General features: G+C 37.8%; 1 protein-coding gene across 2 annotated transcripts in view; it reads right to left on the bottom strand.

The window, feature by feature from the left end:
* The window catches only part of LOC122631540 (protein apterous-like), a 41,195-nt gene that overhangs the window by 7,742 nt on the left and 16,223 nt on the right, over nt 1–17,230 (bottom strand). For both annotated transcript variants that reach the window (XM_043817331.1, XM_043817332.1), the window contains exon 4: nt 1–366. This exon is cut by the window's left edge and continues 224 nt beyond it. In XM_043817331.1, the coding sequence (XP_043673266.1) occupies nt 1–366 (366 nt within the window). The remainder of the gene's footprint in view (nt 367–17,230) is intronic.

The following is a 17,230-nucleotide window of genomic DNA, read 5'->3' as shown; positions in this document are numbered from 1 at the left end:
CCATGACCGGCGACCGCAGCTGCCGCTGCCGCGGCCGCAGCGACCGTCGTATGATGATGATGGTGGTGGTGATGATGATGAAGGAATTCGGGAGATGGAAATTGTCCGGCGTAATGTGGACCCGGTGGATAAACAGGAACCGGTGGGCTCTGTGCCGGATGAAGTTCCGCACCCATTTCATAGTGTAGCCGACACAAAACGGTACCGTCCCTCATACCAAAGTGATCGCCCTTTGTCAACAGGACTGCGCACGCCGCGCACGAGAAGCAACGCACGTGGAAGACCAAGTCGCGCGCGCGCATCACCAGCTCCGAGGCAAGAATTGCGGCGTGGCATCGCGCACATCTCTTCAAGCTCCCGAACATCCTGCAAACAGATGATGGGTATTCGGTAAAGTTTCTCGAAAACATCGTAATCGATGGATCGATATATACATATATATATATATGTTTATTTATACTTGTGGAAACTAATTATACTTGGTAATATCTAGTTCGCTCGCTAATAATAACAGTAATATCTAGGTAATAATAATAAGAGTAATATTAATAATAATAATAAAAATAATAAAATTAATAAAAATAATAATAGTAATAATAATGATAATAATAATAATAATAATAATAATAATAATAATAATAATAATAATAATAATAATCGTTGAAAAAGAGAGCGGCCGAGAGAGCAGAGTTGGTAGAGAGAAATCCAACGGCTTTTACTTCGACGAACGAAGTCGTTCCAGTGCTAAACCCTCTTTCCCCTTTTTCAGAGTTCCGATATTGCCAAGATATCGAGCTGCCTCCGAGATCGCTGCTGGCAAGGCAAGGCAAGGCAAGGCAAGGCAAGGCAAGGCAAGGCAAGGCAAGGCAAGGCAAGACAAGACAACGCACGACGTAGCGACGAAAGAGAGAGAGAGAGAGAGAAAGACAGAGAAAAAGAGAAAAAAAGAAAGAAAAAAGATAGAAAGAAAAAAAATAATAAAAAAGAAAGAAAAAAAGAAGAAGTAGAGAGAAAGAGAAAGAGACGCGTACGCCTCGTCGATATCGCGAAGCGAGGAGGACACGGCTTAGTAGCCGCGAAAGTAAAACGGCGGAAGGGAAGGAATATACCGATGCACCGGGCACCGTGACATCGCTACTGCATTAGCGGCACCCTGCAGTCTCCATTACCGAAGCCGGTCGACTATCTCGCTCGACATCCACCACGGCTACCTACCTAACCACCTATCTCGTTCTCCGCTTCTTCCAAATATATTGGCGTCCCCGAAGCGGCCGTACGTTGCCGAAGAGAGCCTAGATAGAGACGTGTCCGATCTTATAACGCCGATCCGAACCGCCGGCACAACCTCACAACCACCTCCAAGCTCTACCACCATCACCATCAGGATATACCGGGATATCCATAAGTACGTGACTATCTCATCGTCCCTTTCCCTTTCTTTCCGCACTTTTCGAAAGGCTGTTTAGCATTTCACAAGGCAGAAATCTTCTTCTCGAGATCGTTAATGTCGATCGGTAAGTAACAAAGGGAGGATGTAACGATGAGTGACCAAAGAACGATGCTTCGATAATGTCATCGTCATTGAAAAATCAGATTAAATCTACTGGAGATATTTCGTTAAGGATCATTATATTTTACGTAACATCTATTTAGATTTTTATATCGATTCCAATTTGAAAGATATTTATTATTACAGTCGATCATTTTATTTATTTGATTTAATCGGATAGTGTAAAAGAAGGAAAAAGGGAGATTCATTTTAAGATATTTATTTAAATTCATTTGAAGTCTTCAATTGGACATTTTAATACCGATAGGTATTTGCAGAAATGAGCGTTATTATACTTCTGATCTGAAATCTTTATATGAAAGAAACTCTCGAACCGTAAACCACAAGACCTAATCTAACGGATTAGTCCAAACAGGTCTCTCGTTCCGGAGGATCTCTTGACTTCAGACATATTGTCATTTCGTGATCCTATTGACGACCCCAAAAGATCTCTCTTTCTCTCTCTCTCTCTGCTGGATCCTCTTCCGCTGAGTACACGTAAAGCCGAGTATTTTCATTTAATCGGATCTAGTAGAGCGTATTGGCCGATCGATCGAGCCAGTGCCTTTGTGAGACACGTATTAGTGTACCCTCGGGTAAATCCTCGGTAGATTCTTAGTTTTCGCATGAACTTTGCCTTCTCCGATTCGTTAACTACCCTCAATCTCGATCGTATTTCGATCGAAAATTTTCGACGATAGAACGAGTGCAAGAAGAAGAAAAAGAAGAAGGGACGGGGGGAGTAGAAAAAAAGATAAAAGCAACATTTTCAGGAACAAAGTTCCGAAAAAGGAATAAAGAAAAGAACGCATTATAAAGATTTTGCTCATTCGACTTGGTTTTTGCTTCTGGAGAACACCAAACAGCATTTTCTTCTATTTCGTGGACAAAACACGTAGGACGATTTGCAGTCTCAGGACGCTACCAGGTTGTGCTCTCGATGAATGAATCGGAGCAACCAAGAATAAGCTCATTCACGTTTTCATTCGTTTCGTCTACGACGGACGTATACGTACGTACACGAGCGTAAACGTTCGTATACACGTTCTTGTGGCTTATACGTACGTACATACTTACGTACATACTTATGTACGTACCTATATACATACATACATACATACATACGTACGTAAACACAAACATATTCCTAGGGTCACGGGACTCGAAAAAAAGAGGAGGGGATGGAGGAACGCCCGCAGAGTTTTACAAGATGCACCATATGCGATACATTATTATACAATGTGACGCGTATTCTAAGCTCCGCAGTGTATTTTCAAACGCCTAAACACACCGTTGCCACTCGCCACAAAGAGTCGGAAATCCTTTATATACTACGAGATTTGGACCACTCGCCGTGCGTTCGCACACTCGGCACCCGTGGAGCACGTGGATTCTCTTTCCTTCGTTTCTTTTCCTCTCTCTTTTTTTCTTTTTTCCCTTTTTTCTGATTCTTTTCTTTTCTTTTCTCTTTTCTTCTCTTCTTTTTCCTTTTTCTCCTTCTTCGTCCTCTTTCTCCTCTTCTTTCTCTTATTTTTATTCTTATTCTTATTCTTCTTTCCTCTCGCCTTTCCCGTTCACGTTCCTTCATGCTTCCAAAGAGATACGACCGCGAGAACGTACGCGCCTCTTCGAAAGAGGAGGACCGCGATTTCTCACGTACGAGAGAGGCTGGACCATGTCCCTCTTCCCTCTCTTTATCTCTCTCTCTCTCTCTCTTTCTCTCTTTCTCTCACACTTAAACTCACACTCTCTTTTTCGCATGTACTGAAGACGCCACCGAACTGGAACCGTCGTCCTTCGCCAGCTGCGGAGAGACTCGTACCGACGAGTCCAACGACGAAAGGAAAGAATTACGCGTTCGTTTAACCGCATGAGTAATGATCGAAGATCGAAAAAAAAATCTCGATATAGTTCTCGTCGATGATCTTTATGCGACCTACTCACGATTCACTTCATGAAACGAAATGCGAGGAAGAAAAAAGATCGATAAGAAAAAAATCGATTAAAAGAGAAAGAAAGGTTCAACGAGTTATAATCTACGATTAGATCGACTTCGTTATCGATTATCATACTCGTGATAATCGCGAAAAAAGTAACAAGTTCGCGTGTGAATCGTGCTACTGTATATCTACCTAATACAAATTTCATAGTGAGTAACTAACTACACGTGAACTTTACGATATCGTGATACTCCGACATTTGTCAGTGAAACGATACATGGACGTCGAAAAAGGTAGCAAAGCTCTGCGTGAATATAATACGTATCTACCTACATATTTTCTTCTTCGTAATTCTCCTACCGATAAGTCGTCTTTTTTCTTCGAAAGAAAGGATTCATCTACGTCTTCTCATAAATTATTATTTTTGCGATAAAGCTTGTGTCAGACAAACGCTATGCGCGAAATTTCTTCGGGAACATCGGTAATTAATGGATCTATCGATAAGCTATGCATTGATTCAATCTTTTCGGGAAAAGAGAAAGAGAGAGAGAGAGAGAGAGAGAGAAGAACTCTCGCTAAAACGTTAATGGACCTTTCGAATTGTCGATTCTTCATCCTGACAATGAATTATTCGCTTTCGGTCGTCCATCGTTCGACAAATACGATTCGTTTTATAGATTTAAGTGTCTATAACGTTGTGTCGTGTTAACGCGTAAATAACTCGATCGACCATTAAATCTTTCACTTGATATTGGCTATTGAAAAACATCAATCGAAATCATTGTTCTTTCATTAAGATAATTCGTGATATTTCTGTTAATTATTTTCATTGGTATTGATAATAGATGAGGAGATGGGATCAAATATTAAATCAAAAGAAGTGTATACGTATATAAAATATAAATCGGATATTCTGTATGCAATCATTCTAGATATCAAAATTGGCTTGATTATATACGTATCATTGATTATTTCAAAGATCGATTCACTCAGATAGAAATAAATCATATTATATCGATGAGCGTTAAAGCATTATGAAATTGTTGTAAAAAAGAAAAAAAAAAGAGAAGGGAGAAGAAAAAAATCATTTCCGATAAATATGATTTGTTAATTCAAGATGTTTTACACTGTATATACAGATAAATACTTCAATGATAACAGCGATAAAGGGATAACAAATTCAATTTCGAATAATGAACAAACGTTTAAATCAGACAAAAATAGAGAATCGCATTGCAAAAGAATTTCGATAGGCAAATGTCAATCATAAAGTTTATTTTCCCTGTGTACTGTTACATGATCGTTCATAATTTATCATAAATTAATCAAGTAATCAATAAAACCTTGGCTTTAATTATACTTAATTACTTTTTTTTTTATGAAGCAACATTTAATTACATCTATGTGATATTGATTAAAAAATAATTGTATATATATATATAAAGAATTTATTAAATCTCAAGAAAGTGGGAAAAAGAAGAGAGAAAGAAATGGAAAGAAAGAGAAAGAAAGAGATAGAGCAAGAAAGAAGAGAGAGGCCCGTTCGTTCGATCGTCAGAAGCGAGAAAAATTCGTCGTCGACGGTGGCGACTGCAACGGTATCCCAATAAGAAGACATCGCGCGTAATATAGTGCTGTGATCTAGATTAATGCAAGCGTTGCCGGCAGCAGTCACGTAGCATCCCACGCACAGCGGTGTCCTCCCTGCTCTCGAGCGTACATATAACATCGAGCGGTAGCTCGTCGTGGTCGTGGTCTCTAGATTATTCGTAAGGAAATAAAAGCAAGTTGAAAAGGAAGGAGAGAGAGAGAGAGAGAGAGAGAGAGAGAGAGAGAGAGAGAAAGATGGAGAGAAAGTAAGAAAGAAAGAAAGAAAGAAAGAAAGAAAGAAAGAAAGAAAGAGAGAGAAATAGTCAGTGATGAAAAGTAAGGAAGAGAAAGAGATCGAATAAGAAAATATTCAGATGCGTGGGTCGTCGAAATCGACACTTCGTCATTGGCATTACTCGTACACTCGTTCCATATTCCCTTTTCTATCATCACTTTTCCTCCGTTACAATGGAATCGCGAGAAGCGCGATAGAGAATGAAAGGAAAAAAGAAGAAAGGGTAGAGAAAGAAGAGGAAAGGGGCCTTAGAGCGTAACGCGATACTTTCTTAGGAATGTTTTATGCGGTGACATCGACGATAGCATGCTGGAGGCGTAGAACTCGTCGCAAAAGAGAAAGAGAAGAGAGGAAAAGAGAGAGAGCAAGTTGCCCGATAGGAGGGACCCCCCGCTGGGATACGCCGAATCCTCTTACGGTGCAACGATGAGCAACGAGGCAGGCACTCGTAAAAATTCTCAACGAATCCCCGTCGAGGCGAATGCCAAAACGGACCTTAACATCGGCGAATATCCATGTGCTATGAGAAAACTACCACCGGAGGATCGAGTTTTATGGCGAGATTCGACGGCGTAAGTCGAACGATTATTCTCGAAAAGACGATGAAAAAACAAGAAAGAAAAATAGAGAGAGAGAGAGAGAGAGAGGGAGAGAGAGAGAGAGATCGTTTGAAGATACCGCCGACCGTTTTATCCGTCTCTCTTGATATACGTCAATATAAAAATGAAACTTTATGTTAGAATATTTGCCACACTTGCAAATATACTTTACCTATATTATAAGTAGGTAGAACGTAAAATATGTGATAATGACAACCGAAAGGAATGTACTTAGGAAAGATAAAATAATTCAAGTGAAAGTAGAGGCGAAGTTAAAAAAAGAAAAAAAGAAAAAGAAAGAAGGGAAAGGAAAGAATTAACAATGTAAAGTAATGATATCGTGATTTATGATTGTTAAACGATTATTCGTATTAATTATGTTATGTAAATAGATCGTACTTAGAAATTCATTGAAATTTACGCGAAAACGATTTTAAAAGAATCAAGAGAATCGCGCCATGATGCTAGAAAATGGAAGCTGTTCGCAAGAGGGTGGTACAAGAAGGAAGAAGCGTAGGCATAGCGGGGCGCCATTGTTCGTGAATCTGATAGGGAACGAGACTCGCTCCTCCTTAGGCGATATCGCTTAAGGGAAAGGAGGTATCGTTCGTGTTCTCGCCATGTCGCCGAAGGGCCAGAGTCCTTCGGTGATACATGAAGTGTCTCGTACGCAGGTGTTGCCGTACAAATACGGCCGCCTTAGTTATCTCATGAAATCTACTATATCGAGATATCCTTGCTTTCTTATCTCTTTCCTACCCTCTCTCTCTCTCTCTCTCTCTCTCTTTCTCTTTCTCTCTCTTTTTCTTTCTCTCTCTTTCTCTTTCTCTCTCTCTCTTTCTCTTGCTCTTTCCTCGAGATAAAACGTCCATCTATATTCGAGGTGATCGTGCATAACTCAAAAAACACACCAGAGACACTCGTATGCGTTCATCGGTGATAACTCCAAGTGGATGCTTCAGCATCTACAGACTATAATCTCTTTCTCTCTCTTTCGTGCACGTATGTTACTCCTTTCTTCATAAACCGATTGCCATCTCACGTTTGATCTTTTTGCTGGAAGCAAACGACTTAGAGTTACGACGAAGACAACACCTGTTTCGTAAATAAGATGCTATATGTATATACTATAGGTATATATCCATATAAGTTATAAACTAATAAATTAGAAATATTGTAAAGATAGAGAATGAAGGATATGATTTCCTTATTTCGAAGATGAGAAAGAGAGAGAAGGAGAAAGACAGAAACAGAGAAAGACGCCTACTCCTTCTCCCTTAAAGGGAGTATCCAACACTTCGTAGGATAACGAAGGCAAGGACATAACTCGGTGTCTCCACCGTGTTACGATCTTGGGAAGGGCCTGAGAAATAGCGCGACACCAGGACGGCTACCGATGATGCATGTCCTTGGAACGCGTTACGAGTCCCGCGTATTATGTTACTCGTTTCTTCTTCTTCTTCTTCTTCCTCCTCCTCCTCCTCTTTCTTTCTTTTTCCTTCTTCCTCTTCTTCTTATCCCCTATCTTTCTTTTTCTCTTTCTTTCTTTCTTTCTTTCTAGTACCGTGTAAAATGTAGAAAGAGAAAGAGATGGAAAGACTGAGACTCGGAGACTGAGGTTAGGGTCGTGACTCTATCATATTTATGTCCTTGACTACTTTTTCCTCGTCGAGCCGAAAAAGCAGGGCGAACGCGTCAAAATTCCAAGAGAAGATGGCTGGACGCGATAACGAACGGACGATCGTCGATAGAGGGAGTCTCTCGTTATCGTTATCGAGGTCTAATCGTTTTTCCCTACTGTTCGTTTGTTCGTTTGTTCATTCGTTCGTTCGTTCGTTTGTTCGTTTGTTCATTCGTTCGTTCGTTCGTTCGTTCGTTCGTTCGTTCATTCGTTCATTCGTTCGTTCGCTTTTCTTTTTGCTCTTTTCTGGTCAACGGCCGAGGAGTCACCGTGGAGACGAAGGGAAACGACTATGGTTCAACCTCCGAGTCACCAAGTAGAAGAGGATCCGACTCGTCGTATGTCAAACGACTGATCTTACTGATATCCTTCTCTTTTTTAAGGAGCATGCTTTCGGACAAAATGCGGCCCATGGGATTTCGTAATGTTTCGAGCTTTACGAGCGGCCGTTCTTAAAAGCCGTAAGCGTTCGAGATTTTTAACGTTCCAACCAGATCTTCTTTCATTTTTTTCTTCTTTTCTCTTTTCTCTTTTCCATTTTTTTTTCCTCCTTTTTTTTTTTCTTCTAAATATATTTTATCGTCCATTTAAAACGCGTTATTACTTCTTTAAATTTAAAGGGAAGTTAGATTTTAGTTAAAATTTAGAGGAAGAATACCTATTCGTGTAAAAAAAAAATAATGTTTTCTTCTTTTCTTCTCTTTTAATCTCGACAATCATTCGATCGTTATACAGCTTATCTTATTTTTCTTGTTTTCTTAGTTGAATCGATATGTCCTAAGATAATTGTAATTTCTAAAATTATCAAACTTTCATAATTCACAATAATGTGAAATTCTTCATAACGAGTGCATCTCTTTCAGTGAAAGAGAAAGAGGAGGAAGAGAATCAAGAAGGTTCATGTTCTTTCTTTCTCTCTCTCTTTTTCCTTTCTTCATCTGCCTTTTGACTCTTTCTTCCACCGATGGAGATGGTACTCCGTCGGGCGTCTGCATCTTAATTACGAGGGCTAAATTATGAGCGAGCTCCCAGCGCTGAAATATTTGTCCGTTCACCGGCCGTGGGTTATGGCTCAATTACATCTCGCTATTTCCCGTTTGCACGGCGTTGATTTAAAGCGACCAAATGTCTACCAAAGCTTCGAGATTGTACCTGCCCCCTTCTGTATATATCCTTTTTGAATCGTTCCTCTTACGCTGGTAACGAGTCCCCTCTTTATTATTTTACGATTTCTACAAATATTATTTATCGTCTCTTACAACTAACTCTTTTTTCCTTTTTTCATGACATTTAGACATTGTAATAATTCGATGTATAAATGAAATGGAATATCGCGCTTATTAAAGTCGATTTAAATCGTTCAAGATTAAATGCAGTTCGTGCCGACGTATCGGTAGATAGCTTTCTTTTACGATCTTACGAGCAGGTAAGAAAAAACAAGAAAAGAAAAAAGCAAAAGGAAAACGGAAGAAAAAAAAAAGCCGGTTAACGATTAACGTCGGATGACATTTATGGGCAAAAACGGTGAGAATAAAAAGCGATTTCTTTATATCCTCTAACGTCACTACGAATTCCATGTTGGAAATTTCTTTTGCATTTATTTTCCTCTTATGAGCTTATAGGTATAGAATTATTCTCGCATAACTTCTTATGTAATATATAATTATCTGTTCATCAACGAAGTATATATATATACATACATACATACATACATACATACATACATACATACATACATACACACATACATACATATATATATATATATATATATATATATATATATATAAGTACAAATGAGAAACGCTTTGTAGACGAATAGTCATAGAAAAGTGAAATGTTTTATCGTAAAACAATATAACCGCAAGGATGTTACGTTCCCTATCGGATCTCATCGTACTAAATTCATAAAACCAACTAAGCACAAACTAATTATCGTGTTAATTATGATAAGAGATAAGACGAAACCGCGTCGAAAGGAAATCATAAAAGACGAATTTGAATTTACTCTGGCAGTACTCTAGTCAAAGATACATTCCCTAGTCGTCGGGTGAACGATAATTAATACCAAAATTATTTACATTACGTCTAACTTGTATTAAATCAAAAATATTTTCTCTGTGAAATTAAATCGCATATAATTCAGGATTTCACAAACCATTTTGCCGAATGCGAATTTGTTTTTAACGATACCGCGTTCGAAATTTTCATACTATACAATTTTGAAGAACCTGATAGTCTGAATAAACTATATATTATATCAAAGATAGTTGAGTCCTTTACTGCGATATTAGAGGAAGAACAATCTGCAAGAACTTTCTGTATATCTCTTGATCATAAAAAAGAAATAAATTTATCACTTTCCCCATTTATTAAAGTAAAACAGAAGCTATAATCTCACGACCCATTAAAAATTTAACGAGTTATTGGATTAACGCAAAGCTCATAAGTTGAGAAACGTTGTACTATATATAAATAACTACCTACTTTCGCATTTGAAAGATCGTACGAGACGTGACACGCGACTGAAATGATAAAAAGTTAGCTCGTTTGATAGAAATCTATTCTCGAGTAACGCACAATACGTTAACACGCTAGAAAAAGAGAAAAAGGGAGAGAGAGAGAGAGAGAGAGAGAGAGAGAGAGAGAGAAAGAGAAAAGGATTTTAATTCTCGTGGAATTAATCTCATACACATCGTTGTCCTCTTCGATGCTATCGGATAGAGCCGGATAGACGCTAATGTAAGTTCTGCTTGGGTCTACTTACAATGACACGATGCATGCCGTGAGACTTTACATCCGGAGAACACGAGAAGGAGACGACAACGACAACGGTAACGATAACGATGACAGCGACAGATCTTTTCGCATGCGTTAAGAGAAAGAGACAGAAAAGTAGAGAGAGAGAGAGAGAGAGAGAGAGAGACAGACAGACAGACAGACAGAAAAACAGAAAGACAGAGACAGGGATAGAAAGAGTAAAGAATTTAAAAGAGGGGAGGTAAAAGAGGGTTAGGTAGTCGTTAAATTTACCGTCGATTCCGAGTACCGAAGGGTACGTCAGATCGGATTTGCGGGAACATTTCTCTTGTAAGTTTATTTTCGTTATTGGTTAGTCGTTGAAATTATCGCTGGAATCGGCAGCCCTCTCTTCCTTTTCTTCTTCCTCTTCTTCTTCTTCTTCTATTTTCTTTCTCTCGGTCTTTCTCTCTCTCTCTCTCTCTCTCTCTCTCTCTCTCTCTCTCTCACTATCTGTCTATCTATCTGTCTATCTCTTTCTTTCTCTCTCTTTCTCTTTCTCTCTTTCTCTTTCTCTCTTTCTCACTTCGGAAAGAAAAAAGGGAGAAAAGGGATCCACCCCAAACTCGCCACTCATTATTTATCGAGCAAACTCGTACCGGTACCACGTGGGACGGTGGACACGCATAATTTATCGCACGCGAGTTTTTTTCGAGTCAACACCGAGTGTATGAGCACGAATATACCTCTATTTCTCATTGGTGATCTTCGAGAAAAGAGAAAGAGAGAAGATTTCCAACCATATAATCTTTTCAGAAGTAGATTAGTAACAAATCTAGTCGATCAAAATCGTTTGAAATCAACTTAATCGTAATATTTCTCATAACGCGTTGAACTATCGTAGAAATAGACGATCTATTTCAAAGTACGTAACTATAAAACATTTTCTACAAATTATCGTCAAATGCAAATGGAACAGACAGATATCTATATAATTTTGATAAAAATTCGTATCGTTATATATCATATATTTCGATAATCATACGAATCATCTTAATCTTCATCGTGTTAAACGTTTTAATTCATGAACGTCCGGAAATGAAAACCGACGGAATTGGCAACGATACAGTTTTCGAATATTTTATATACGAATCTGTCAGTCTATCTATCTATCCTTTTTTTTTCCTTTCCTTATAGTTCTAAAAAATAATGTAATTATTTATCGTCCCATTAAAAGTATAAAAGAGGCCACTTGAAATCTTTTCGAAAAGGATTAAGATTTTAACAGTGAAGAATAACGATAATAAAAGATATTTAGAATCCAAGTTGTTTCCTTCGTATATATAATTTTATTATAAGCACTTTAGAGCAATTAATAAGCAACAAGCAGATTGGATAGTCTCGGTTCGATTAACGTCTCGAGTTATATCACGATGGATTATGAGAAACTAAGAGGGAGGAAAGAAGTTTGAAGGAAGAAAAAAAATGTAGAAGATTGAGATACAGAAACGTGAAAGAAAGAAAGAAAGAGAGAGAGAGAGAGAGAGAGAAAGAGAGAGAGAGAGAGAGAGAGAGAGAGAGAGAGAGAGAGAGAGAAAGATGGATAGAAACGAAAGGCTGTAAGAAACGGAAGAGTCAAGGAAGTTCTTACGTCGACGACCGCAGCACAACGATCTCTTTACGCGCAAGCAATTTTTACGACGAAACCAGCCGGCCGGGCCGAAGCAGCACGCAAGGTGACGAGAAACTTTCGACGTGTGTGGAACACAACATAGTATATAGAACTATTCTTCTTAATTTCCCTTTTTCAAGTGGGCGCACACCTTTCAAATCGAAATCGGTGAATGACGAGAAGGAAACACGATGAAAAGATCAAAAAGATCGTTCTATATTCCATCTTTCTCTTTCTATCTCCCTTATATTTTTCAACAGAATAAGATTATGTGTGTCGAATGAGTCTGTGAAAGCTGTATATACGTGCTCATAAATTACACACATATCCTGTGTTCGATATAGAAACGTACAACCCTATCGAAGTATTTATTATATACCTATGGAAAAGAAGTGACTAATAGGCGAAAAGAAGTTTCATTAAAACAAAAAGAAAAAAAAAAAAAAAACAAAAAAAGATGGAAAAGAAAGGATTAACTCATTGACCGTAAAAGGGGAAGATATGAAGTATCCCATTGAAATCTAAAATATTTTTTTTAAGGAACGAATGACATTAGATTTAAAGAGCCAAGAAGATGACAGAAGAAGAGTACCCCTATTGTCTTGGCGATCTTTCCTTTTCTTTTCCTTTCTTTCTTTTTTCTTTTCTTTTCTCTTCTTTTTTTTTTTTTTTTTTTTTTTTTTTTTTTTTTTTTTTTTTTTGATAACGTCGCAAACCGTAGAAAAGTAGAGAGTTTTGTGCGCGAAAGTATGTCACGGTAGCATGGCGCACACGTTGAAAATGTTCGTTCGTGAAGAGTCGAACCGGACGAGACACGCGACGTGTCTCTGCCTAATAACAGTCGTGAAACGGCTCGAAACTACTTCGAAGCGACGATGGCAGTACAGGAACGATGCTAACGGCTCGAGACGCGAACGAGGGAGATAAGAAGAAAGACTCTTTCGGCTAAAATCGTGTCGTGACGGGATGTCTGCTCCTTCCTTATCCTTTTCTCTCTTTTCTTCTCTCTCTTTCTCTCTCTCTCTCTCTCTCTCTGTCTTTTTCTTTTCTTTTTTTTCTCTCTCTTTTTTTCTTTCACCGTCACATTATATAAACTTGATAAATATGGAGAACAAGAAAGAAAAAAGAACGAAGATAGAAAAAATACAAGCAGGTGTCGATTATCGACGTTCCTATGTAATTGTTCATCGATGGATGGATGGATGGATCGTTATCGAAAGAAATTTTCATCTAACGTTCTAACAAAAAGTTATGATCGTAATGGTACACGTTAACCTTAACTTTAGTATTGATGATTTCAACGTGTCGTTCATTCTTCTCTCTCTTTCTTTCTTTTTCCTTTTATTGCCATTTCCATCTTGCACGACTATACGTCTCGTTTCTGTCTCTTTCTTTCTCTCTTTCTCTACTTCGCGAGCAAAAGCGTCCTTCTTGGCGCGATAAAACCAGCTGCTTATCCTAGGATCTCGAGCGTACCCTCTAAGAAGATCGGTTAATGCGATTTTAGAAGCATACCACGTACACGAAGAAGAGAGGAAAAGAGGACTAAGGGCGATGACTGACTCCTTCTTCTCTCTTTCGGCCCTAACACTCTCGTGACCACCGAAATTACTTCGTGAGTATTCTCTTCGAGATATTTAAATTCGTTCGTTCTTAATTCATTCGTTAATTTACAAATAATCGAATCTTTACGAGTATCAAACAGTTCTAATGACGAGCTTTAATAATAATAATCTTTTTTCATTCTTTTTTCCTCTTGTTTCTTTTCCTCTCTTTTCGTCCTTATTAATCATCTAACGATGTCAGAGATTAATTTTCTATCACATGCATATATGTACGGTACGTATATGCTAAACTACGCACATACACACAGACACATGTATATATACACATAGATATATATGTATAGATATACTACGTAAACGTAGATCGTAACGCAGAGACATATCGTGGCGTCGCTCCTGAAATGTAGATCGGCGGTGATTTACTTATCAAGAATCGACGCTTCGCCGGAGGTAAATGGTCGAGTCGTGACCATTAGTCGATGGTGCGGTGGTCGAAGGTATTGCCGGTGTCCAGCACGGACGCCACGTCCATGGAGTATACATACATAGATATACACGTACGTACGTACGTACATATATACATACATACATAGATCGTGCTTGGTAATTTCTTCTCTGTGTGCTCTTCTCTCGCGTTGACTGAATCAGTAGCGAGAGAGTACGCTAATATTATCCTCCTTCTCACCGTGTGAGGCCTGAACTCTATCATTCTCTTTCTTTCTCTATTTCTTTCTCTCTTCATTTCTTTTTTTTTCCTTTTATTAATAATTTAAAATTTTATCATTCGTAAATTTCAACTCTTATCTTTTTCACGTATACTCACTAATTTTTAATATAATTATATATACATATATATATATGTATGTATGTATGTATGTATGTATGTACATGTAAACTTTTCACTCTGATATAATAAAGTTTATTCTCTCTCTCTCTCTCTCTCTTCTCTCATATAAAAAAAATTTCATAAGTTAGCAATGAACGTTTAAATCTAAAGTGTACTTCGACTCCTTAATTTCTATACGATTTAATAGACTGAATCACATACAGTTCGTTAAAAGCATCGACCGTACGAATTAGTCAAATAAAAATGACGCTTTCAGCGAGATAAACGTTCGTGCGAAATATCTATATCCAATTATGTTAGTTTGCATCCCTTTTTCCTTCTCTAAGCCCTTTTTATATTCGAAAAACTCTCTCTTTCTTTCTTTCTTTTTCTCCCTCTCCCTCTCCCTCTCTCTCTCTCTCTCTCTCTCTCTCTCTCTCTCTCTCTCTCTCTCTCTCTCTCTCTGTAATTGGCGTTGAATTCCAAAAAACTATGTGTATAAAGAACAAAGTATAATAGAGGAGTACCGCTTTCGCATCCACTTCATTCGTTCAGAAAAATACGTTTAGGGAGATCTAATTCTATAGGTTCGCTTCGTTACACCGAGCCTGCCATTAGAGAGAGTTTCTTTCTTCGTAACTCGAATTCTACCGAAAGAAAAAAGAGAGAGAGAGAGAGAGAGAGAGAGGAGGCTTTATGAATTTAAAACGTCTATCCGCGCGCGACGAATGGTAGCACGATTTTGACGAGCATTTTCTTTGCTAGCACGCTATACCCGCATCGTATGCATGTAGGTATATGCTTTAAAAAAAAAAAAAAAAAAAGAGGCGATAACTATCTTTTACTTTTGCATCATTTTCATTTTTCTCTTCTTCTTCTTCCTTTTTTCTTTCTGTAACACATACAACGCTATTCATCCACGTTAACTTACGAGATAATGGCACCGGCTAAGATCGATCCTTTTTTTCCTGTTTTTTACTTTATACCTGTACTTGGCCTATTAACGAACATATACGCGTTAAAGAGAGCCAGGAGTTTAAGCAAACAAGGAAAAAGGAAAGAATAAAGAGAAAAAACGAAAGGGAAAAAATGGAAAGAAAATAAAAAAGAAAAAAGGAAAGAAAGGAGAAAGAAACCCGTCTTTGCAAGTCACGTTAACGTTAATACCGAACGCGCAATGTATGTAATTCTCCTCGTCTACGTATGTACTTACGCAGGTGAATATTTTTCGCAGGTGGATTTTATCTCTTTTCCATTTAGACTTAAGTCGTAACGAAAGCACGTAAGCTTGAAATACCTAAGCGATATTCAGAAACATTTGAGAAAATCTATGAACGTTAGACGGAGAGAGAAAAAAAAACGTATAGTATAATTTATTCCAGTGGAAGGGGAAAGAGAGAAAGAGAGAATTATCTGTGATTGAACAAGAGGAAAAAAACAAAGAAAGAAAGATATGTTATCTTCGAAAAAAAAAGAAAAAAGGAAAAAAAGAAAAGTAAAAACACGACAAGATAAAGAACGAACATAATTAAAAGTTTGTCAGATTACGTAATAATCAGATGAGAACAATGTTATTTTGAAATAATAAATTTCTCCAAAATTCAAAATTTCAAACGCGATAACAATCACGAAGGATTATCTAAACGCACGTTCGCGTTCAAACTCGACGTCCTGTAAAACGGCATAACCCACTTACTCAAGTGTACTTGCCTTCGAGTTGTTTGCTCGAACGCGAGAATTAGTGTCTGAAGTCAGCTCGAAATATGGCAAGACAGGTGATTTCCGCGTATTTCTAACTGCCGGTGCGGCGATTGTTTCCCGTAATGGAAATCACTGGCTAAAGCTAACTAAACTACGAAGGGTTGGGGGATGGGCGGTGAGGGAAGAGGGGGAAACGTGAGAAAATTCTTATTAAGCCGCGCGTTAAGTACCTACCTACGTTTGCGCTAGTCCCTGCATGACGGGAGTATGGGAATTTTGTTGGATCAAAAGGATAGTGGAATTTCTCTTGTGAGTTATGAAGAAAAAGAATTATTATTTTGCACGATAGTTGCATACGTCTGTCTTTCTCTTTATCTACCTGTTTATCTATCTATCTATCTATCTATCTATCTATCTATCTCTATCTTCGTCTAATTCTGTTGTATTTGTAACTCGTTAACTCGTTCGAACTTCTATTTCGTATATCGCATAAAATCTTACGTCGATATTTTATAACAATTTTTTTTTATTAAAAGATCTTGATATTTTCATTGAATAAAATAGGTTCATTGTTTTCGATAAAGAAAATATTTCTGAAACGTGCGAGAGTACTTAACGAATTAATAATAATAATAATATATATATATATATATATATATATATATATATATATAATCAAGAGTCGTAAACGATCAATGATCAAGATATGTTCTAATCGCAATTTAATTTTAATAATTGAAGTTAATATTAAAATTTAATGAGACATTAATGCAAGAACGAAGAACGAACGTATAATCTAACTTTCGTATTTTCTTTACAACACTCGATCTCCAACTTTGCAACAGATAATCGATCGCCACTTGATTTTATAATAAAATCGTTGGTCGATCGAGAATTATCCCTACGTAGGTATCTAATATTTCATTAGTAAGTAATCACGAACTGGGTCGCCTTTGATAAATGTTTATTTCGCGTGCGATACCGGGATACATCGGTGGCATTGCGTGTTGGATTATATTTGCAAATGTTACCGGCCATGAATAGCGCGTTTTATCGTAAGACCGCAAACTTAT

The sequence above is a fragment of the Vespula pensylvanica genome, chromosome 9 (genome assembly GCF_014466175.1).
Source record: "Vespula pensylvanica isolate Volc-1 chromosome 9, ASM1446617v1, whole genome shotgun sequence".
Lineage (NCBI taxonomy): Eukaryota > Metazoa > Arthropoda > Insecta > Hymenoptera > Vespidae > Vespula > Vespula pensylvanica.
The sequence above is the reverse complement of the archived record's forward strand: the minus strand, read 5'-3'. Positions and strand labels throughout refer to the sequence as shown.